Consider the following 24689-nt stretch of genomic DNA (forward strand, 5'->3'; position numbering starts at 1 on the left):
CCAAATTACGCATTTCTCTGTTCTACCATTTAGACTGTTTAGATAAGTCATATCCATTAAACGCCCTTAAGATTAAATTATTCTTATGCAGCTGTAATTTTTAAGTAGCAATAAAAACATTGTTACTGCAGTTTTGAAATCTCTCTTGTGAGGCTTATTTTTAAAGGAAAAGAACGATTTGCATATGATTAATTAAAACCTTTTTCATTGCTCCATTGAGGTTATGTTGGACAGTTGTATTTAGATGAACAGAAGTAATGCAGAAAATTACTATGGTATCTATAGTAACAGAATATGAATGTGATGTTTGACAGTAATAGGCAGCTGAATAAAATACATTGAATTTTTAATGAATTTTGTATTTTCAATATAATCCTGATAGAGAAGATTGTATTTATCTTCATGATTGCAAAAAGTGTTGTTTATGAAGGCTGGCAAATCTGATGAAAGTCTCTTTTCCTTACAAGTTAAGAGCACAGCCTGGCAGGCTGCTTTATGCAGGCAGTTTGTATACACACACCTTTAACGCGGTGCTCGTGGTCGAAATGTGCGTAAATCCTGGGAGGGAGCTTTCTGTAAGCTTTGTAAGTAAGGGTGATATTAGTTGCATAGCTAAAAAATGATACCAGAATGGAACTTAATAATATGTGGGAAGACAGCAATGGGTAACTTTTGACCTAGCTCTGGCGTAGTTACTACAAAATTGGTATTGAGTTTCTTCAAGATTCCCGTCAGCTAAAATGCTGGAAGCACGATCACAAGGTTCACATCCCTGCGATGCTAAATTTTGATTATGGATACAGCTGTTATTGATGTTTTACTAAACACGATGAATTAAAGGAGCTTTGCACATTTCGTATTTCATCGATGGAACTAGAACATCTTTAAAGGAAGAGGTGAAATCATATGGAATCAGTGCGGAGAGAGGACTGAGTGATCTAATAAATGTGGTGTGCTGTGTTACGTAACCCATAGGAACATGCATAATTTCCTTAAATCTATTTGCTTTTAAAATTCCTTATGAGTGCTTTTACCTGAAGCTTTTCAATCTGTTCATTATCTGCAAGAAATTTGTGGTACACATTCATTATTCTGTATCTGATTTGTTTTAGCTGGATACAAGGAGTTGTAGGGGAAAAATTTATTGAAGCCAGCCGGTGAATTAGAAACTGGATTTTGAATTGCACTTGGTTTAAACAGTACAAATACTAATCTTTATTTTGTTTTGATATTTAATATTTTTAGTGTTGTAAATGTGTCAGGGGTATGTAATTTCTGTTTGCCCTGAGTAGATCGTGTGGTGTCCAGAGTTAGCAAGCTACTTGAGACAAGGCTTATAATTTACAAGTATAGATATTTTTAATAAATAGCTTTCAGTAAGTTCCAAAGCACAGTTTATAGTAATAGGATGGGAACTACAGTTCTCCATCTGCTTTAAAAATTTAGAGGGAGAATTATAAGAGTAGTAAAAGAAAGAATGAGAAAGAAAGCCATGATTGCCGATACAGAAAAGTCAAAAAAGATGTCTGTCAGCTCAATGAGTGCTAATTTCTGTAGATATTCCAGAGCTTTAAAAGCAATGGTTCATCAACAAATTATTGCAAGCCCATTAATACAAATGACAGCATCCTAAATTTAGCGGATGATGTTAGCAGCGGTTCTGGCTGAATCAGATGCTGAATGAGCTCTTACTTTCCCAGCCCAAATTCCACCCGTAGCACGTTCAGCTCTGAATGTGGTCGTCGTCTGTCTGTCTGTCTGTCTGCGCCTGCTCTGCTCCGCAGCCACAGCACAAACATCAGGCTCGTTACCTGCCTTCCAGAATAATTCACCAGGCCTGCTTTTTTAAAATGCTAATTAAAACATCCTTGATGTAATCAGACGGCAGGTGTAAGAGTAACAACTAAAGAGATTTGATTATAAGTGGTTCTCAGAAACATGGTAAGCAACTGATAGCCAGGTAGAAGTGCTTCTTTGTTTATGTAGCATTTATGTAAATTAGGGTGTAATCAAATATACACTTACATTTTCCTCACAGGCCTCAATTAACCTTCCTTTTTTTATTCCTACCACATGATTTATTTAATGTAAGTAGGCTGTGTCTTCCAGTGAGGACTGTCTACACTCTGGGTTGCTGCAAGTTAGTCATTCTTAGCCCATTCACTAAATGTACATATTTCAGCAATATTTTAAATGTTTTAATACTGTTTTTTCGACATGACCAACTGTCATTCTGAAAGACACAGTATCTGGTCATAAAGAATAGTTGGAAATCAGTCGGTTAAAATAAAGAAGGTTTTACACAGTATAAGAGCTAATTCACCCCATGAAGACATCTGAGGAGCTCTCTCCATTGGAGTCCAGGCTGTGTGAGAAAGAAAATTTCTTCCTTCAGTTCCTTCAGATGAAGAGAATGTGCCCTCGTGGGAAAAAGCACAAGCAGATACCTCAGACGTCATCTCTTCAACATATTAAACTTGATGTCCTTGGAAATAGAGAAAAGTAATCGCTGAAAAAAATATCTTCTTGATTTTTGAGCTGCTTAGGATTACATTTTCCATCAGAAAACCCATGTTGTTAGCATTTCTTTCTTAATATTACGTTCAGCTGGATCTTCTTTGTACTGCTAAAACTCACTGACTCGTAATCTCCGATGTTCTCCATAATCCTCACAAAAAACCTCACGTGATTCCTGTCAGAGCCTTTCTGGATGTTGTGCTGGGATGTAATCCGTCCTAGAGCAGCAAAATGCATTTGAACTGTCTCTACTGATATTGATTATCCTTTCAGTTACCACAATATACAGATACCAAATATTGAAATGCCTGAAACCACCCGTTGTTAATTATTGGTTGAAATACCTTCTGTTCCAAAATGCCTAAAATGTTTCTAATCGTGGTAGTTTGGTGGACAGCCTGTTCTGTGGCAGGTTAAAAACTCTCCTCCTTGATTAAAAAAAAACCCTCCCTTTTGTTTTTATTTTAGGTTGAAATCAGTCCACTGGAAAACGCAATAGAAACCATGCAGCTAACGAACGATAAGATCAATAATATGGTTCAACAGCATTTAAATGATCCAAATCTACCCATTAACCCTCTCTCGATGCTGCTTAATGGCATTGTGGATCCTGCAGTCATGGGAGGGTTCACAAACTATGAGAAGGTAAAAATAATCTGTCCTGGAGTGCTTCTCTTCTTTGAGCCTGGGCTCTCCTGGAGTGCTACTGGGCACGTTTTGGGGGGAGTTGTATATAAACGCTACGTGAGTTTCCCCTTAAATGTGCTTTTTCGGACACAGCTTAAAATTTACCATTTTTAATGTCTTTCTGATATTTTTGGATACATTTTTGCCTTTCTACATTTGAAGGAAGAGTCGGTATGTTTAGTACCAAGAGTACTTAGGCAGGGACATGGTGGCTAATTGCTTACTCGAGTGAGATGCTGAGACTGATGACATTCCTCCTGTGTGCTCTTGCGTGCTTGGACGTCAGAGCTGAAGTTTCTGGGTGAACTTCAGTGACCAAAGTAACCGACTGCAATTCTCTCCTTTGCTCTCAAATGCACGAGCTTTTAAAGGACTAATCAAATGTTGCACGCTTCCCAGATACCCGTGCGTTGCAAAAATGTCTAAATATTCTTAACTGCATGTTTACAACATCAGCTTTTAAAGTTATGTGGGATAAGATAATAACATCGGGAAACTCTAAACACTGTGTCTATTGCATATATTGTGAATATTGATCCTATTAAGCTAGCGTACACAAACATGTATTTCATAATCTAAATGGAGGAGGCACGTGCTGACAGACATGTTGCTGCATCCATCCATTTATGGCCTGCTGTAACTCTCACCCGTTTCATCAGCTAAAACTTCTTATACCCTGGGAACTGCTAGAAAGGCATTTCAGAGCTGTGCCAAGTCCTCTGCAGGGTTGCCCATGAGGTTTGGTCTTGATCACCACGTGCTCATCTGCCTACTCTACCGACTGAAAAAGATAAATGCCTTAACCTTAAAACATTGCTAAATTCTGTATCTCTTTTCTAGATTTTCACTTTGCATTTGTAGCTATTACTGCTAATTTGCAGAACTCTTGGTTTGATTCGTTTACCTTTCCTGTAGGTAATTCTTCCATGGTAGTAGACGTTGATTCATTTTCTGAAATAACTGCTCATTTCTCTCTCTTTACTAGGCTTTTTTTACTGAAAAATATATGCACGAGCATCCAGAAGACCATGACAAGATTGAAAAACTGAAGGATCTGATTGCTTGGCAGGTAAAAAAATTTAAGTCAGGTTGGTCAGTGCCAACTGCTGTACAAAGACAGTTTAGTGTCACTTTTGAGAAAATTCAGACATTAAACCCTGTACAGACTACATTGCCATTTAAAACTGTCTTGGAACATGAGCTAAAGTTCATCTTTTCTAATCTGACGTCGTTTGTCATTTGATAAACCTTTGTTGTAACCATAACGCAGTGAAAATATCCCATCTATATGAAATGAGAAAATATTTTCTAATAATGGTGGTTAGTATTACTGGCAATTTAGGTTTGCGTTTTAATTTTCTAAGGCTGATTTCAGAAATTGTTTTCAGACAGCTAGATAAAATGCATAACCCTGAATCCAGCCTCCTGCTTGTATGCACAGGGATGGTATTTCTTCATATATTCATTTTTTTCCTTCAAACAACATATTTTCCATTTATTAAACTTCCAATGTGTACTTACAATACCTTTTAGCACAGACTATTAAATGTAAAAATTAACTCGCATGCAAAATATTTAGTAAATTGATCTAGATGCTGGGAAACCTTTGCTTCGTTTGCTATGTAGCTGAACATGTACAAAAACATTAATGATTCATAAAGCATGTGAAATTACCCGGTATTTCTATCACAACATGTTAGAGCAGAAATCATTTAAATGTAAGATCGCACAGTTGATATTTCCTGAACCAGGAATGGAACCCAGCCCTGTGCCTGAGACGGAGCAAGAACCCTCTTGCATGAAGAACTGTGTGTACATATACCAAAGGATATTTTTCAGGACAAACAAGAAATAATTTCAGTTTTGTTCCATAGTCATATACTGGACATTTTCCAGTGGTCTCAAGATAATTCTGTAATAATTAAAAAAAACACCGGTATGATAGGTAGTGGTTTTGCGACAGAAGAATAAAGGGCATCATTATCTTTTTATATTCAGTTTTGCCTTTATTATAAAGGGAATAATTTACATTTCTATAGATTTCAATCTTAGAGGTAATAGAATCAAAGATATGGAATTTAATATTTAAAAAACAAACAAAAAAAAAAGCAACAAAGCTCTGAAGACCATAAAACTATCCCTGAATAAAAACTCTTTTGGTCTTCAAAAAAAAAAAAAATATTATTTTCTGGTGAGCTTTTACAGAAGATTACATATTAGGAGCTTTATGTTTTATAGAGGAAAATAATTTGATCCTAAAAGACTAACCTGATGTCAGCTCTCTGTCTTTGCCTCTGACGGCGATACTTCAAATGAATCACAAACATACTTTTTCTCACCAAAGATTCACTTGGTGCCATTTGTGTATTAAAATAATACTGCCATTTGAAAATATGTGTGGCAGCTAATCACACTCTATTTTAATTATTCAGTGGGTTTAGATACATAATTTCCCATCGGTCTTGTACTTCCAGAACAATAGGAACCAGAAAAGTAGAGATAAGGGTTCAAAAAAGTATTTCTCTATCTGCAGGTGCTTTTCACTAAAAGGTCCAGCCGTTTCACGGTGGAAATCGGGGCTTTTAAATTACCTTAGATGTTCCATACACATTTAACGTATCCTAAGATTTAAACCTCCACTGAGATTATTTCCATTTTCAGGACAGAGGCAGCGCCAGTGGATGGGAGCGGGGCAGGGAGCCAACTGCCGAGTCCTGGGGTCAGGCGAGGGAGTTGTTACAGAAACTTTCCAAAGTGAGGCAGGGGTCTGAATTCATCAGGGGCTTGACAGTGATTGAAAGCAAAAATGAGTTTTCATTTTTCAATAATGTGGGGCTTGGAGTTTCGTAATCACACGGAGATTTTCTTTATGCAGTATAAATCAATCTGGATATGTGAAATAGTAGCCTAACAATCATATGATCAGCTGACTAGTTAAATTTCATTTTATTTGTCCCCTTAACTTTTTCTCCATTGTGCTATGGAATTCATGCTCTTCAGGATATTATCCTTTTAACATTCCTGTGAGCTTTAAGTATGCCTTTTTTCTGTCTATTAATGTCACATAAATATTATTAATAAAACACTGTCCATCTTGGTGCTTTTCAAACTTAGAAAAAAAAATGCTTCCACGCGACTACATGATTTCAAGCTGAACTTTTATTTTAACATGAAGATAATGAAATGATTGATTAAAATGATGGTAATGAAATGAATGATTGATGACATTAGTCACTCTGCATTTAGCTAATATATTTACAGCATACCAAAACTCGTATGTCACATAAAAAATCTTGTGCTACTTCTACGTAGCTGAAAGAACTGTATCATACAGGACTGTTTTTACGATCACATTTTATGATGCCATTATTATGAAATATATTCTTTTCAGTTTTAAGATTTTATATTCATTTTAATGATTCAAATGTGTGTGGCTTTTTTATTCTTTTCAGCCAAGCAGATCAAGATCTTTTAAAAAAAGAGAAAAATAATCAGGGAAGTATTTTAAGTTGGCAGTGGAACTTTATATAATGTTAAAATCAACAAAAATTCGAGTTTTGGAGTAAGCGCTATCCTGAGCTGGTTTCCTTTCTCATTCAGCTCACTTGTTTCTAGCTCAGCTACTTACGTTACCTTTACTTTCTCATTCACCTCTCTGAAGGTGAGGGTGTCCTGTGGGGTCTTTTGAAATAGAGCCATGAGCAAACCCACCATTCCACAGCCAAAGGAATTGGCAATATCGTGAATGTGGCAAAATTCCGCCTCCTTATCCAACAAAAATTCATACAGGTTTAAAATTCAGTGTAACTCATCACCAGAATGTCTGGAAAGGAGATGCAGGAGAAGATTTGAAGTTGGTAGAAGGTGGTGAAGTGGAAACGGTCAAACAGTCCGAAGGTCCTTTCCTTTTGTTCTTAGTAAATATTTAAAGGATTCAGTGGTCTTGGACCGGGACGCCAAATATCCTGACTCAGAAATCTCACAGAATTTCTGTAGCAAAGCCATGGGAAGTTTATTAAATTCAGCCTCTGAATTAATAACAAGCCTTTTCTTCTGTGGTTTCTGGTCTTCTTTCATTCCCTTATAGTCAGTGTCTCCTCTTGCCTGTTGCTCGATCTCTTGACCCACAGTTCCCGCCCCAGGAGGCCACCAGCCTTTAGGTGCTCACGTTCTCCCAGCCCAGCCCACACTCACTCCAGCAGACCTGGCCATCAACCTTCCTATTATTTTGCTTCACCTCGTGCCCAACGCTCTCCAGGGCTGGTGGTATATACCTGGTGTATACCAACAGTGAATCCCTCCCTAGCACCTTCCGTTTGGGGCAAGAAGGAAGCATCTACATTGCTTTCTTCCTGACTGGGACATTTCCCTATAAAAAATGTCGTTCAACTCGTAATAAATTTCTAGGTTGGAGATGGCTGATCCCTAGGACAGGCTCATTAGTGCATTTTCTGCTTGTAAAAATTATCTCAGAGCTGTAGCTTCAGACCCCGCATGTACCTCATCTTGGTAATTTGAGGTTTTGGAAAAAATCCATTTAAAAAGTCAGCAGGTTCTTTTAAAAAAATAGGCCAAATGACCACTTATCCCTGCAAAATAGAGGGTCACAGCGTGGCTTGATAATTACAAAAATTTGGAAATTCATTTACTTACTCAGAGCAGGGAAGTTTTTCCGATTTTAATGCTTAATTTTTGTAGAGTACCAATCCATATGGCTGCACAAAGAAGTGGCTCCAGTAAAAAAATTTGTCGTTATTCTTACTTCTCTTTGTAGCCTTTTAGGAGAGGAAACTGCCTCCATTTAAATAGTGCCGAATCACAGAGAGTCATCTTGATAAGATTTCTTGAGTTTGTTCATCTGTAATTCATCTGTGTATTTATTATTCTCCTTACTAATAAAGCTACTCCTTCTGATTGCTGCTCGGTCTTATTAGAAAGATCTGTTTTTAATCAGTATTATGATTTAATTATGAATTATTAAGAAGAAGCCTCTTAGCTTGATTGCTGCAGAGAATATCTAAGTTAGAATCAGAGCACTGTGTGGGCTGAAACGGACCTGGAAGAGGAAATATTTTTCCTAAGCTGGAGGTAGAAAACTCTAATGGTATGTCTGGATAGCTGTGGGAATGAAAATGTCTCTCTGAAAACATTTTAAAAGGTCAGCTACACCTCCACACTATGAACTAATTATATAATCCTGTGTTGGCATGGATATTTTGTGATAGAAGCCTTGAAGAGAAGTGATTATTTTCGGTTATAAAAGATAATTAATTTAATTTTTTTTTCTCTTCTGTTTTCTTCCCAAATAATTTTTTTTTTTGATAAGGAGTAATGTATAGTCTATAAAACTCTATGTTTTATTAGTAAATACTGCTCTGCATTTATACATCTCAAGGGATGTAGCTCATTTGCAGTTTTAGAAATAGCAGTTATTAAAGAAAACATACAGATATTTTTCTCCTTCAAGGTCTTATTCTCATGAAACTGAGAAAGAACCGATGTTAATTACCTGGTGTGAGAGCTGTCATTCATCAGTTTGCCGTTTTAAACTACAGCGTGTAGGGGGGGCTGCGAACATAACATCAGAGGAGTATTTGTGCTATCTGATAAATTCAGCTGTGCCTCCAGCATGGGATTGCTGGGCAGAACTATCGGTGCATTAATTTAAAAATACTTTGGTTAACAGAGAAAAAAAAGGAAACCATGTGTAACAGATTTTCAGATCTTTTTTACTGTGTTGTGCTCCATATACGTTTGATGATGATGATGATGATAATTACTATTATTGTTGTTATTAGTGGTGGTAGTAGTCCATGAGATCTCTCACTCCTCTTGCAACATCCGTGGGGAGTCTTGCCCCAACCCTTTGCTTAGGAAGGACTGGGCAGACCCAGGCAGCATAACTCTGCTTTCCAGATCCCGTTCCTGGCAGAGGGCATCCGGATTCACGGCGAGAAGGTGACGGAGGCGCTGCGGCCCTTCCACGAGCGGATGGAAGCTTGCTTCAAGCAGCTCAAAGACAAAGTGGAAAAACAGTACGGGGCCCGCGCTGTCGTAAGTTACCTGCTAGCTTTTTGTTTCCTAAATATGTGGAATTTCTCTAAATTACAGGCAACTGTGTATTTCTGTATTATAATTACCACAGATTCATAAAGCAATGTTATTGCAGCATTGCCTGGTTGTTCTCAGTGGTCATCAAATCATTAAATACTGTGCAGATGCTGTAAGAGATGATGCTACTATCATCGTCTAGCATGGGAACAATTTCTAAATTGCCTAGATCTGTTCCTTGAAGTCAAGATATTCTTCAATATCCCAGTTTTAAGCAATTGGGTTTTAGAAAAAAAAAAAAAAGTACCAGTATAGCATGATTTTCTAGAGCTTAATGTCACCTTTCCGTAGATGTAATTCCTTTTGAGACATGAGGGCTGCATTGCCCTACAGTGGTGTGCAGCCTCGCGTGCTCTGGCACCACCCTAAATGTAGGCAGGCAATAAATAGATAGCTGCTACTTAATGAGATTTACTGCTGGAGTTCTTGCTTTTGTCATTCCAACAAGCTATTTGCAGTTGCTGCTTCAACTTTCAGGCGCAGCCAAGAATTTGGTGACATTTCCAGTGGGGTTTTGTTCTGCTTTTAATTTGAGCGTTACCCATTGGAGAAAAAAAGCAAAAAGACAGGATAGAGCTTCATAATTGAGAATATAATTGATAATCCACTCAAAAGCCACACGGATTGGGTGCGGTTACATGAATCCGTTTTAAAAGTGATTTAAAAACCCGAGATGGAAGTGGATAGAGTTGCTCTAAGCCTGACTTTGTGGAGCTGATGTCCTAATAATATATTGAAGGCTGCCAGGGTGAGCTTTATCTCTGTCTACTGGTAGTCCTGACAGCGGGGTTGTAAATGCGCTATAATTTTTAGCTTTATTTGTGAAACGACAGGCAGAACGTGAAACTTGCATATGCAGTACATCTCACTGCTCCAGAAAACAGAGCGCATACATTTACTAGAAAAGATCCACATGCACAGCACGCACCCTGCTCTCCTGGGGAGGAGGATGGCACTCCAGGGGGCCGTGGTGGCAGTGGTCTGTCCTTGGCACCTTGGAAGTGCAGGAAATTCTGGGGTGTCCCCCCACCCTTTGCTGCAGAGGTTTTTAGCCAGACTTGGAATTATCAGATCTACTCCCTGTTGAGTTGACGTGTTTATTTTGCTTCAACACATGTAGTCAGATTTCACGCGATAGCACTTATCCAAGGTTTAGAGAAAATGTTACGTGTGGCCTGTAACAGCATATGATTTTTCTCCAAATGAGCAAACAGTGTGGCATCGTTTAGGATAATAGGCATTTTCCACAAATTGATGTCCAGAATATACTATACCAGAAACCATTTCCCACAGAAAGGACTGGTAGTAAAACCAACCCATCTAGAAAATCAGTGATTTATTTTTAAGATTGCGCCAATCCACTTTCTGTCAGCAAAAGCCATCTAAATAAGAAAATCACCAGCAGACCATTAATTACTGGGCCATAGTTCAGGAAAGCCAACTTGCCAACCTGGTCTTTGGGCTGCCGGCTCGTCTCCATCCCTGGCTTTCCCTGGAAGCAGAGAAGGAGCTTGCACTGTGATTTTATTAACTGACTTTTAATAAGAAAGCCAGTTAGCAGTCCCAGCAGGTGAAGGACATTTTATCAAATGCCAGGTGTTTCCCTGCAAGTCAGTGGTGGCTTTCAAATGAAAACACCAAATTTTATGGTTGCCCTAGTTGGGGATGGGTCTTCACTTTTGGAGGTGCTGCATCAATTTGTGTATGTATTGAGGCAGATATTACTTCGTGGGCTCAGATTTTGAAGGTCGTCTCTGCATTCGTGAGGCTAAAAGCATCTTCAGTTTTGGTTTTCACCTTGTAGTGGAAAACTCAGTGTCTAAAGCACAATTGCACTTCTTCCCTTCCCATCCTTAAACTCTCCAAGGCAAGAATATCAGATGGGGCCTCCATCACAATCTAGTCCTGAAGAAATTAAGAAATAAACGATTGAGAAATGGAAAAAAAAAAATTATAGCAATTAGAAGTTCTCCAGTTTTATTTCTGCCCCTAAATGAGCAGCACTCACTAAACTGACTGTAAAAAAAGAATGGAACAAGCAAGATACACCCAGACAGCCTTCAACCGGCGCCCTCTTCATCCAGTTCTGATGATGGTCACTAGCGGGTGCATGTCACTGAGTCTATGGGTGTTACGCCAATCCCATCAGTATAAAGAGGGTGTGAATTTGGTTCTATGCTATCTCTGGAAAATCCCACAGAGATTCATTTTGAAGAGTGGATGGTGTGGCCTGTGGTGAGGGAGAGAGCTTTGGCTCTCTGCTCAGGGGGATGCAGAGCATCCTGCACTAAGGAGGGGACAAGAAAGAAGATGCAGCAGACAGGGCAGCAAAAACATGCCAAGTGATGTTCTCTGAGTGCCCAAAACCTTGGTGGAATAGTACATGCCAGTGAGCTATCCTGCTGTATTTTATGGCAGGCCTTCCTTCAGAGATTAATTTTCACTTTTGTCTTTTTTTTTTTTTTTTTTTTTTTTTTTTTTTTTTAAATGGGATGGGAACACTGAGACCTTATGGGAAACGTGCCAGTCATGGTATCCTAAGTGGTGTTCTGTTTGTAGTCCTTCAGATCCCATCTTGCTATTATATTTAGGAAGAAAAAAGTTCAAATAGTAATTTATTCCCAAGGAGAACAGGAATAATTGACATTAATGATACTTGCATGTCAGTCACTTCAATAATATACATTTACATCATCGGGGAGATGACTGGAAAGTCATATGCAGGTGGTGTTATCTTTCTAATTTCATTCTACCCACCAGTAAGAATTGTCAGGTTTGATGGAGTTTTATCGTTTCTGTCTTCCTTGTACAAGGCCAATTTACCAGTAGTTGACAGGGTGGAAAATATACCTGTAATTAAACAGCATGAGATTCTTATTTGTTGACTGAAAGAGTTCAATTATTTTATGCATACATCAGTTATTAATGACTAACAAAGCTTGTATAAATATTCAGAACTTTGAAATTGTCTGAAACAACAAAAAAAAAATCCTTTCATATATTTTCTTCTTAACCTAGATGTCACTTTGTAAATTGGCTCTCTTGACATAAAGTTCTTCTTAGTGTTTTTTTTTTAAACAACTCCATTTCATTTAAATATACTGACAGGGCAGTCACTTCAATTGCACAGATGGATTAAAAGAAGTTTTTTGTAGAAAGCTCCTTTTTTAAAGCCCAGATGTAAAAAAGCATGTAAATACCATTAAAACAAATGAATTTCTGGAATACGTTTAAAATGATACCTGTATCTATGAGGACCTGAATGTTTCTTCCTTAGTCCTTTAAGTGGATTTTCTTTAGGATTTGTCTCTTTGTTGTTAAACACAATGTATGATTAAATAGAAAACTATACATGGAGTAAAAAGCCATTGAACCTTTCCACATTACGCTCGGTACCCAGGTGTAAGCTATATTGTGATTTAAGAAGTAAGATTTTATATTTCTTTATTGCAGCTTTCGAGTCTGGATGACAGACGCGGCAGTCGGCCCCGCTCCATGGTGAGGTCCTTCACGATGCCGTCGTCCTCAAGACCCCTCTCCGTTGCATCGGTGTCTTCCATCTCTTCCGACAGCACGCCTTCCCGACCTGGCTCGGATGGGTGCGTAAGAAGTAGCCACTGGGGGCTGATCTCTGTAAAGCCTGACCTGGCGTGCGCAGGCGTGGCCTGACCTGGCGTGGGTTTTGAGGATTGTCACCACCCCGCTCCCGTCCCGGGGCTATCACGGTGTTACTCCTGATCCTCCTGACTCTTCCTGTGTGCGCCAGGAGCGTTTCTCTGATCTCATAAGGATCTGTGGGATGGTTTTTTTTTTTAGTTGGCTCTTTTCCCAGTGTGTTTTATTCTAGATCTGGTTCATCATAATACCCCACAAATATTAATGTGACACAGCAGCGTGAGTAACTAATGTGGGGTGGAGATGGTGCTTTTAAGTGACAGCCTGACATTGGCTAAAAAAACCCAAACTATATAGACATCTATCTCAAGATATACTCCTTGTCTTTTTTTTTTTTTTTTTTTTTTTTTAACCAAGTTAAATATAAAGCTCTTCTCGGTCCTCTTTTAAAGCAAAGTTAAACAAAACCCCCTAAGCATTCAAACAAAAACTCCCAAGCAAACAGGAGAAAGATTTTCCCCTTGTAAAGTATTGCGAGTGTAGCAGTTCAGAAGGGATTTTTTTGCAGAATTGGTGGTGAGATGTGTGTTCAGCTGGTCCTGTTGGTAAAGAGGTGGAGCTTGGGAGAAGGAAAGGATTAGCTAACTGCTCAATCATTTCTTCTCACTTTTGCTGCCAGAGGAAAAGCTGCTTATGGCAAGATTGTACTTCAAGAATTATCAAGATATTTCACATGAGAACCAGGAATTCTATGGATCAGCCTTGTCTCACAGTTGCATCCCTCAAAAGAACAAAATTATCTGTTTTCTTTCTGGGGTTTCCATGCAGCCTCAAACATTCCTTCTCCCTCTTCCTCCCCGCCCCAAGCATTCCCTTAATCCAGAAACTCAGTATTTGACCAAGGCAGCAGTTTTTTAAAAGCTTCCTGAAGGTTTGCAAACTTGAGATGTGCTAGAAACATTAGTGTCCCTTGTACACCTTCAGAGGGAGTTATTACCTGACTAGAGAGTAAAACCTTCAAGTAAAATTAAATACAGCACCTAAGGACCAACACAATACTTACTTTGATTACAAACAGTTTATTTACCCATTAGGAAGAACAGCAAACGGAGCACAGTTCAGCTCTCATTGCGTTACCCTCTGTAACATATACATGGTGAGTCATGCTCATAAAAATGTAGGACAGCAGAGATGATAATGCATTTTGACTAATTCATCCATAAAAGTTGTCTTGCTGGAACTTAGGGATAACTACCATCCCAGGTTAGTGGGCAGCTTTATTTTATCTCAGAGGAAAAATACTGATAATTTCCCTGCCTGTCTCCAGCTATTTTTCCTTTTTCCTTCAAAACTGTTATATGTCTTTTTCTTCCTCCATTGGGTGCCCTTTTCTTAATTTTTGCATCTCCATCCCAGCTTTGTCATGGCAGGTGTCACTGAGCAGTTTTGGAGGGTCTCATGACCCTCATGACTCTCCTGTATATTAAAAAAAGCCTCATAAGGATCACAGTGTACTTCAAGCTCCAGCTCTGAGCTCAGGGCAATACAGCTGGAATGCATGTGGGGAAAATATAATTAACAGCTGTCATCCCTGAGAAGACCTGAAAAAAAAAAAAAACAAAACAAAAAAAACCACTCATTTGCTTGGTCAGTGGAGCAGAAGAAGAAAAATCATCAGTTGTAAATAACATAATGAAAGACCTCAAAAATTCAAGTTACCTTAAAATCATGGGAGTGGTTTGTCACTACTAACTTGGAAGAAGTTCACCCGTGTACCTACCATAGCTGATTGGGTTTTATGGTCAGTTGTCCTCCCCTGCTTTCCATTTCACCCCTCTTGGTATGTTAATTCTGAGACTAGAGATGAAACTAAGAAACACAATGAAAAATGGAGCCGACAGGCTTCCTTGCCCAGGTTACCCAATTTATTGTTCATGCTGTCTCTAGCTTCTCCTGCTTTGGAGCTTTTAAACAGTAAAAACTCAAAGCAGACGTTGACATAGTGTGTGGTTTACAGCTCCCAGTTCTAGGTATAAATAAAAGGCTGACTTTAAAAAAGGATGTTGGGTTTACTCGCTGCTTAAAGTGGGACTTAGAAGCACAAATCTGAGTACTTACAAGCAGTGGTTGGGCGCAGGGAAGTCCCGGTGTGCCTGTGTGAGCTGCTGTCTGTTGAAAGTCCTCGTGTACTCCAGGTAGGAGCGTGGCGTGCTAGCCCATTTTATCACCGATACGATGCGTACAAATAATTAATAGTGCTAATTATAGTAATGCCTGGAAGGGAAGCAATTAATCATTGTCTGAAGAATGGCAGTTCCTCTTGTAAACTTGCAGTCAGCTGCGAGGTGGCTGTTGCTGCCCTCCAGCCCAGCGGAGCCCAGCAAAAACACCTGAAATTGCAATTCAGGTGGCTAAATGGGGTGGCTGGAGAGGTGTCGCCTGGTCTGGGCTTTGTCACTGATGTGCTTTGTAGCCCTGGGCAAGTCATTGCCCTCCCTTTTCCCTGTCTGTAAAATGGGATGAAAAAAGCTTGCGGGTTTATTTCCCAACCCGAGTGATTTTGGCTTTTCTTACGAGGGTAATGGCTTAGGGGCCGTCACCCCAGGAACTGGTTTGAGCATCTTTCCATCAAGTGAGCTAAATGAGGCTTAAAACTGAAGGGCCTTTAGTGCTTCAGAGAACAGAAAAACATAATATTAATTTTGGATATTGTTGCTGGATATTGCTGCTAATGGAGATGATTAGGATAACTTCACCGCGCGGTATCCGCAGTATGAATCCTCCGGTATTTCACAGCAAAGTCTGGGGCCCGTACCATCCCCATGGCGTGGTAAATACTTTTCCAATGTTAAAAAGTAAGCTGGTTTCTTTGGAGGTTTTTGGTTTGGTTTCGGTTCTGTAATGAAAAAAACGATCTGTGATCATTTGAGACATCTTAAAAATCTGTCCATGTAATTTCGACTAGGCTATGATTTTAGTAGTTTGTTTAGTTTATAATATAAAATAGATTATAAATTACTTCGCCCAGCTAAGAATATTTTAGGTCATTTAGAGCAAACTATTACATTTTATTTAAACTAGTCATTAAAAACAGGTGAGAGAAGAGAAATTTCTTTAAATTACCGGGTGAAAAATAGCTAAAAAAATGTTCCAGTATTAGAATAGTGTTTTCGCTACAAAATAAAAACGTTTTCCTTTGAAACTTCATAGAACCCCTAAAGATTTTTTTTCATTTGTAGTCAGAAAGAAATTGTCATGGAGTGTTAAAATTGCAGAGCTGATGGTAATAGTGTATCAGCCTTGCCTGTATTCACACACTTGAAGTACTCCAGGTGGGAAAATACATCCGCTTTTCGGAAACTAACCTTGCCCTTCGTTATTATCTGACCAGTTTTTCATTCTTGGGTTTATCCGTAATACCAGAACAACTAAACTCAACCCTCCTGCCCCGCCCTCACCAGGGCAGGCTGTAGGTGAGCAGAGGTGTGGATCTGTGGGCACGTGTGTGCACACGCGGATGGAGATGTATGTCCTCGTGCAAAACCAAACATACAGACACGGGGTGTTACTGCAGACAGGAATGGTGCTTGTGTCTGTGCTTAAACCTCTGTACCTCGTGCTTTTGTGCAATGTATAGGCGTTTCCTTGGCATTAAGGGTGATACTGTTTATTTTTCTGTGCAACAGGACTGTAATTTTGATGAGTTATGAGGATTAGAAAGGGTTTTATGTTGCGCACATTCAACAGAAAAGACACCTGTAAAACAGTTTCTCAACTGTTACTCCTTCTCTGGGGAGAGTTAATACATCCTCTTTCTCCACCAAAAAACAAAAAAAAAACCAACCCACAAAAAACCAACCAAAACCCCCCAACAAACAAACAAAAAAACCGCAACACACACACACAAAAAAAAAAAAGTCCAAGAGGAATTTGAGTACTTGGCTATTTTTAAAGAAATTCTGATGGGTACTTGGCTAATTTTTAAAGAAATCTTGAAAGACGTTGGTAGATACACGAACTGCCTCCAAGGTGCAGGGGAGGTAGTGGTGACATTTCGTTAATTCGTGGTACCACTACCTGCACTCGTATATAGTGCTGGTTTCCACTGGAGTTTCCAGGCATCGGCTGGCACGCCTGCCGTGGTGCCACAGCTTATGGAGTGGGAATGCTGAACGAGAAACTCATTTTTATGTAAACCACATACAGTGAAACTCAGGAGTTTGCATAGCTGCAAATCAGTGCATTTACTACAGAGGAGGGAAAATACGCAGTACTGGTTCTTCAGCAGTTCTGCAGTAAATTTTATTGTAAGACAATTACGATTGTTACGACTTTCTGCCTCCTCCTTTTCTCTCTAATGTGGCTTCCTGGATTAGCAAAGCATCGTAAAGTCAAGTGAGACTTTGGGAAACATGTAAATGGAAATTAGGTGTTTTGAAAATAGTAAATGATTGATCTAAACAACCTCAATTTTCTTCAGGTTTGTGCTGGAGCCCCTCCTGCCAAAAAAGATGCATTCTAGGTCTCAAGATAAATTGGACAAGGATGACCTAGATAAAGATAAGAAGGAAAAGAAGAAGGAGAAAAGGAACAGCAAGCATCAAGAGATATTTGATAAAGAATTTAAATCTACTGATATTTCTCTGCAGCAGTCTGAAGCAGTGATCCTTTCAGAAACGGTAACTTTATTAGCAAGTAATGCTTTATGCTTTATCAATTTCCAAGCAGTGTTCTTTCTCTTTTGAAATAAAAATGTTGATTTTTATGATTTAATTTTTAGACCAAAAGTAACTCTTAAGAAAACACACTATGATGTTAATGTGTGATAATGAATCAACAATACAGATTTTATTCATAGTGTTTAAAAAAAAAAAAAAAGAGTATCTCGTATGGAAATCTTACCAAAAGTTATGTGTGACTATTTGATAAAAGGAACAGATGGTATATACTAAGTGAAATAAATGCTACCATTTTAGCAGCCTTTTGAATTTATGGTTCCCAATAGATCGTGATGGGTTTTTCTCATATTTCAGCTGACTACTGCAAACACTTTTTGGTGGAAATGTTACAAGGTCATTTCATGGATGGCAATTACGTATTCTTGAAAGGCTATTTTGAGCAGAAAATCGTAAGCAGTTCCACTGGTGGCTGTGTGTAAGAATATTAACTACAGGGCATATCTCTCTTAAGCCCTCTCTTCTTGGCGTACATTTGATTCACTGAAACTGTCCTAAAGGCTTAGCTAAGTTGAGAAGCTTTAGCTCTGAAATTGAAAGCAAGGCCATTTAATGCTGGAGCAGGGAGTGCATGAACTAACTGTGACCTCCAAATCTCTACTTGGACACCTGTTTTGAGGCCAATAGTTTAAAAATTGCCCTCCAGAAATAAATGTAATGTTCTTTTCAAGATTTGTACAAGTACTCGTAGAGTCAACTTTTAACTTTCGTTGGTGGGCTCTTAAAACAATTTCTCCCTGACCTGTGATGACTCGATCCTTTAAGTCTTTCTGTTTGGTACTTAGAGCGGAATATTACTTAGATTTTCAGCCATAGTTCCTGTTTTCTAGATTAACTCTTCCTTTTCCATCCAGAGATGAGCTAATCTCTCAGATGTGTCTTCTGACATCTTAAAAGATCAGAGCTCTGTTGTCTGATGTGGCCATAGACCATTAGCTCAGCAGAAAACTCAGATAAAATCCCCTTTGTACATCTCTGGCTTTTCATCAAAACTCCGTTGGAGTCAAGGGAGTTTTTCCATTGACTTCAGTAAATTTTAGATCAGTCCTGGTCTGTATAAATGGAATGGAGATTCCTCCTGCCAAAGGTGAGCATTGTTAGAGTGTTTTCAGGCAGAAAATACATTTTACATGGAGTTCCATATGTCCTATCTTTTTGATGCAATACTTTCAACTCTGGACATTGTAGCAGTCGTGTTTTGACTAAGCCTGAACATTGCAACGGCAAGACTTGCACTTGTGTCTCCCAGATCCCTAGATGGATTAGCAGAGCTTGTGGGAGAACAGCATTAGCCACAGAAGAAGAAAATTATATTTCAGGGCAGCTCAGTCAGTTGGACTTGCACGGATCCATGAGACCAGATGGGAGGCATCCAAGGGTGCTGGAGAGCTGGTTGACGTCTCTACAAGATGACTGCCATCTCTGGGAGGTCTTGGATATTGGAGAAGATTGCTTATGACTGGGAAAATGCAAATGCTGGCTGGAAAGGAGGACACGATAACCCTTCAAGGCGTATTCCCATTTGTTGTCTGAGGAGTGAAAATGAGCAAAGCCCGACATGGTTTGACTCAAGTGTTCCACTCTTCCCAAGCAAGAGCTTTCAGTGCATGACTGGTATGACTAATATTCCCCTGGTTATAGAGAGGGAGGGTAATTAAATGTCAGAATTAGTTACTTGCAGCTACTTTGAGCTTCTTGAAATCCACAGATCAATATGAAAAGGAGTTTACTGGTGAGAGAAAAACTCTCCCTTTTCAGTCTCTGCAAACCACTTGATGAGCTCCAAAATGACCAAGTTAATTCTTAATGCTTGGTGTTAGCGTGGCTCGTTTTCTCTTGTAGGTGAAATAGAGGAAACGCTCTTTTGAGATGAGTTTACAAGCGGGGTTGTACAATTCCCACTCCTGCCTTCAGGAATTTTGTACAGATAATGTCAAGCAGTTTAAAGATAAAATTTGCCTTGTCTTAGAATTTTTGCACTCTGGAGACATATGTCCCCCGTGAATGATATAAAAGGAAAATTGTTATCTTTTGTGGGTAAGAATTCAGCTTTTACATTGTTCTGTGGACTGCACTGTGTGCAGGTTCCCTTTTTAAGCTGAAATTACTGCCAAAGCACTGTTAGTGCTGTGTTTTATGAAGAAAAGGGCATTTTGATTTACCGTGCTAGGAGCTTTGAGGCAAAAAGTTTACAGGCTTAAAAAAAAAAAAAAAAAAAAAAAAAAAAAAAAAAAAGGTGGTGATGAATTGGACAGGGGGGAAATGAAGGAATTTTTTTAATTTTTTTTTTTTTTCAAAAAAAAGTTGGAATCCAAATTTGAATAGAAAGGGAAATTGAAATAAAGATTTAAAGAGCTTTTAACATTAGATTTTTAGTAATAAACTATTATTAGTTTTGTATTATAGCTACTGGATTCTTTCTGCTAAGAATTTTAGAACCGCTTGTACCATCGCTAATTCAATGACAAGATTTCAGTTCTCAGCCAGATTTTCTAATGGATTCTTAGTTCTGACTTCTAAAATATTTGGAGGTTTTACAGCAGAAGACATGCTTTTGTATATCACGACGACAATTTGTAAGTACCTTCAAGAAAACGAATGAAAGAATCACAGGCAGCTTGTATTTGTCAAGACCAGATTGGCCAAGGCTTGCTTCGTTCCTGCGGTAGAGGAGGTGGCGTTGTGGGTAGGAATGATGTGGCAGACCCCCGACGTGCTGATTGCAGCGTGACTTTCGGCACATCTCACACGATGGCCACGTCCGGAGTAAGACTGGGTGGTGGAAGTCTGGTCTAACGTGATGCTGCGGGATACACAGCAGCCTGGAAAAACTGCACTCAAGCTCATCACGGGTGAGACGGAGTAAATGAGAACCCTTGAGGGATTTGGATGATGGGATATGTCAAAATAATCTACGTTCAGAAGCACAGTGTGTGGTCAGCCTCGTAATTGCTGGCACTGTCTCACGTCTGCTTATTAATAGAAGGGTTTGGTATGTCACTTCTCTTTCATCCAGGTGTCATCACAGTTTACAACCAGGCAGTGCCAGTTGTAGCTGGCAAAGAGCAGGCTTGTGTCTCACAGGTCAAAAGTCCAATTTCAGACATTTATCCCACACACACACACAATTATCTGTTTTCCGATAACGGTCATATTCTAAATTATTCTTCACCCACCACTAATAGGTGGTTATCAGTGGTTTGCTTTCGGGAGGGAAGGATGCATCGATAACATTATGTATGAATCTGTTCTGGATCCTCTGTTATTCACTACTAATCGGTTTGTGCAACATAATTGCAAGCACAATAGCAAATTTAGAGAGTATTAAGTGGGAGGTGCGGCAGGCATGTCAGACAGCAGTCATTTCCATCTCTGCAGAGCTTCTGCTCCTCTTTCCAAACATGCTGTTGTCTAACGAAATGGGTGTTTCCATCACTGCGATGGACTTTCTTATGTTGGAACTCCTTTTTTTTTTTTTTTTTTCTCCGATCGAATTAATAGTCATGATCATCATGGAAGAATGTGGAAAGATTATGAAATTTCAGAATTATTGCACAGAGCTCTTACGTTTTCTTTAAAAAGAAGCACTCGGAGACCGTTTTGTCTAGTTGTATGGCTTAAATACTTTTTTCCAAATTTCACTGTACTCATAATGAATTTATTGACTGATCAAAACCCAAGCCCTCATTACAGAGATCTTGTACTACTGTGATCTTATCAGAAGATAAATTAAGCACTTTGGTACGTGAAGATGATCAATAACGTCTTTATAGTTTTCTAGAGATTTATATCTTCTTTTAAGTACCACATAAACTTCTTTAATGTAAATTCTCATTGCTAGTTCTTTGATTCCACTAGCTGATAGCAAACCTAACACTGAAGCCAGGTAGTTAACAGGCCGCTCGAAAGCTTGTGTTAGAAATCAGAGTAACAGGCTGTACATTTTATTGATTTAGTGACATCTAACATCACTCACTATTGATCTTGCTTTCATTAGACTGAAAAAAATTAGCATTGGGTTCATTATGGATTAATGGTCTCCAAAGAGTTCATATTCCCTAGCAGAACCGTGATTTATGTGCAGCTTTAAGAAGAGGACCACGCTTGCCAATCACAGAAGAAGTTATAATTATTTGAGATAAGTAGCTACAGACCAGATTAACTTGGGAACTTCGTTCTAGTTGTTGGATTTTCTCTCAATTCTGGCATTGCAGCTCTCCTCTTCGATTAGTGTGTTTTCCTGAGTTGCTTTTTTATAATTACATGCCTCTGAGAAAGTGATTACTTTGCTTATCCATTCTACTAAAAACATGCTTCAAAAGATCCTGAAAGAAGAAACCTTTGGAGTCTTTTGGACTTGAACTTTAGTATCAGGCAGATTAATGAAAGATAACCCTGAGGTCTTGATGAACTTTCAAAAAAAAGTTACATACTTTATGATCATCCATTTCCCATAGAAGTCTCAGAGACACAATGTTTTATGCAAATCCTTTTAGGGTTTGTTTTCTGAAAATAAAAGGAAGCCCTCATACCTCGTTTTAGATTCCTCCTTCACAACACACTTTCAAAAAAAAAAAAAAAAAAAAAAAAAAAAAAGACAAAATTCCTCGAAAAAGCATGAATTGCTGCTGGCATTTTCTGTTTAGTCCTAATGCAGCACCTTGGATGTAATTCCCCTCTTAACTTGAGGCTGCTGCTCCATTTTCTGTGATCTCTTAGAAATAAAAAATCCCTTTCTTCACCGTGATTATCAGAAATACAGGCACCGATGGGTGGGTAACAAACAGTGGAGCTCAGAATTATAACTCAGTAAAGGGAATCTCGTTAACAAAAGCATTAGTTGCCCGTCAGATCACAAGTATCATTTCAGGGATTGATGGAAAATTGAAATGGACTATGAAGCAGTAGAAGCAAAACAATAGGGATATTTCAGTGAATTAAATACAAGCACAAACATGCACCATCAGGAAAGTGTTTCTGGAAAGATGATGTGTTCCTCAGAAGCGAGTTTGACCATGCAAACAATTAAAGAAATAAAATTGCAAACAAGGAAGTAGAGCCACGTGTGAAAAAATAGATGATTTTGAGTGCTGTATACTCTTGTGTAAGGATATAAACTTCCTTAGCTGTTATTAAGCAAGTGTTTGGGGAATTGGCTCATTGCTTCACAGCAAAATTTGCCAGGCTAGGGGAAGATGTGCGCATTAATTCTCATTGTGATTCCTGAGGAGAAGGGAACAACGTTTGGAGCCATGAAATACTGCATTAAATCAGAAGTATTGTATGTTATCATCACCCTTTTACTGTTTAGGAGGTAGTGGGGAAAATGTAGCATCCCAAGGCGCGCTGCTCAGTACCAAGATATATTCCTTTACTGTCTCGCTGGTTTTGTCCCCGTGCAGATCAGCCCACTAAGACCACAGAGACCAAAAAGCCAAGTCATAAATGTCATTTCAAGTGAAAGACGTTTCTCCGTCTCTCCGTCACCTCCCAGCTCCCAAGTGACACCACCCCCAATAACTCCACGGACAAAACTTTCTTTCAGCATACAGTCCAGTAAGTCTTTTAACTGAATTTTCTTTTTCTAGCAAATGTTATGCAAAATAACTTCTAGTGGGGAAATACATTTCCTCAGCGTTACATTGCGCCTTGGTTTGAGTCCTTTGAGTCAGTCATTTTGCCGTCACCACAGAATTGCTTGCGGGAACAAGAACTTACCTCTTAACATCATGCTGCTTGCATTTGCCTGCAAAAATTATGTCAGCGTTTTACAAAAGCAAGCAAAATTGTTGCATTGAAAAAATTTCTTTTCAAGTAATCATTAGCGATTACTTAGGTATAGAGTAACTGTAAAAAATCAGTGTTGTACTTGATCCTATACTGTATTTAGGAGCATAAAGGCAGAAAAAAATAATCTTTTAATGTAATTGTGCCTCAGAAGAACTTCTGTTTGCTACATAGTGAGTACAAGCCAGAGGGAGGGGGAAAAGTCAGTCTTTTTGATGTATCTTTTGTTTGGCATTGACATCTATCACTCAGTTTTTCTGTAAAATATCAAGTTTGCTTCATTCTTCAAGAAACTCTATTGCAAAACTGGGTGTAATGCAACACCTATTTCTTCTACAGTGCTGTTTTCAAAAAACTGTGATTGAGAGTTCTCTGTTGCCAGCATGTGGCAAAAAAAAAAAATATATCTTTTTGATACATGTACTCAAGTGCTGGTGTGATAGTCAAGAGTTAAGCGTTAGTGAATAAAAGGTCAGTTTTAAGAAAAAAGTCTGTTTTATCAAGGTCACTGTATTTTATTGACCTTTTTTTGATATTCAAAACCTTTTCCCTTAAATAGTGTTTTATAAAGTTCCTGTTGCCAGTTGCAGACACGTGTCCTGTGAGCAGGAATGTGTTTATTCTACAAATCTACAGCAACAGATTTGTCTTCTAAAAGGCACGTGGCTTTGCTGTAATGATTTGAAATTGTTGGTGGCAAACGTATGGAAGAGGGGTAAGCAAGTGCAAATCAGTGCCGCGTTTCCTTTGCATAGTCAGACACCCGAAAAAAAGGATTTTGATAACTGTGAACTCTCCCTTTTTTAGTTTTGCTAGCCAAAATCTGCCAGTGTGCTAAAAACTGGAAACACGGAGAAGTATATATACTCCTGCAAAAAATGCTCTTTGAACTGGATTATTTCTTCCTGCGTATATTTTATTAGAACTGACTTGATCTCTTATTTAAAAAGGGATCTGAAGCTATCATATATTTCTGGGAATATTCACGTCTGCGTGCTGATGATTTATGGGTGTGATGTAAAATAGGTTCAGCTTGTTGCAAAATCCTTGAGACTTGTCCCATAATCGTTTGAGCGATTGTAGCGATAAAAAATTTTAGGATTTCCAAGGATAAAGAAGTTACTTCAGTGCACAAATTGGCTGAAAGCAGTTAACGGGTTGCTAAGCAATACTGCTTACTTCTTAGCTGGCAGTTTAGGAGAATGGAGTGTAAAATTTGGTCATTAGGTTAAGATG

At 38.7% G+C, this 24689-nt stretch overlaps 1 protein-coding gene across 1 annotated transcript in view; it reads left to right on the forward strand.

Annotated features, from left to right (window-relative positions):
* The window catches only part of DOCK1 (dedicator of cytokinesis 1), a 279035-nt gene that overhangs the window by 239608 nt on the left and 14738 nt on the right, over window positions 1-24689 (forward strand). Inside the window, exons 46-51 of the mRNA XM_026851564.1 lie at window positions 2986-3162; window positions 4190-4273; window positions 9121-9258; window positions 12769-12914; window positions 17411-17609; window positions 23069-23222. Of these exons, the coding sequence (XP_026707365.1) occupies window positions 2986-3162; window positions 4190-4273; window positions 9121-9258; window positions 12769-12914; window positions 17411-17609; window positions 23069-23222 (898 nt within the window). The remainder of the gene's footprint in view (window positions 1-2985; window positions 3163-4189; window positions 4274-9120; window positions 9259-12768; window positions 12915-17410; window positions 17610-23068; window positions 23223-24689) is intronic.

The sequence above is a fragment of the Athene cunicularia genome (genome assembly GCF_003259725.1).
Source record: "Athene cunicularia isolate RWA chromosome 6 unlocalized genomic scaffold, athCun1 chr6_part1, whole genome shotgun sequence".
Taxonomy (NCBI): domain Eukaryota; kingdom Metazoa; phylum Chordata; class Aves; order Strigiformes; family Strigidae; genus Athene; species Athene cunicularia.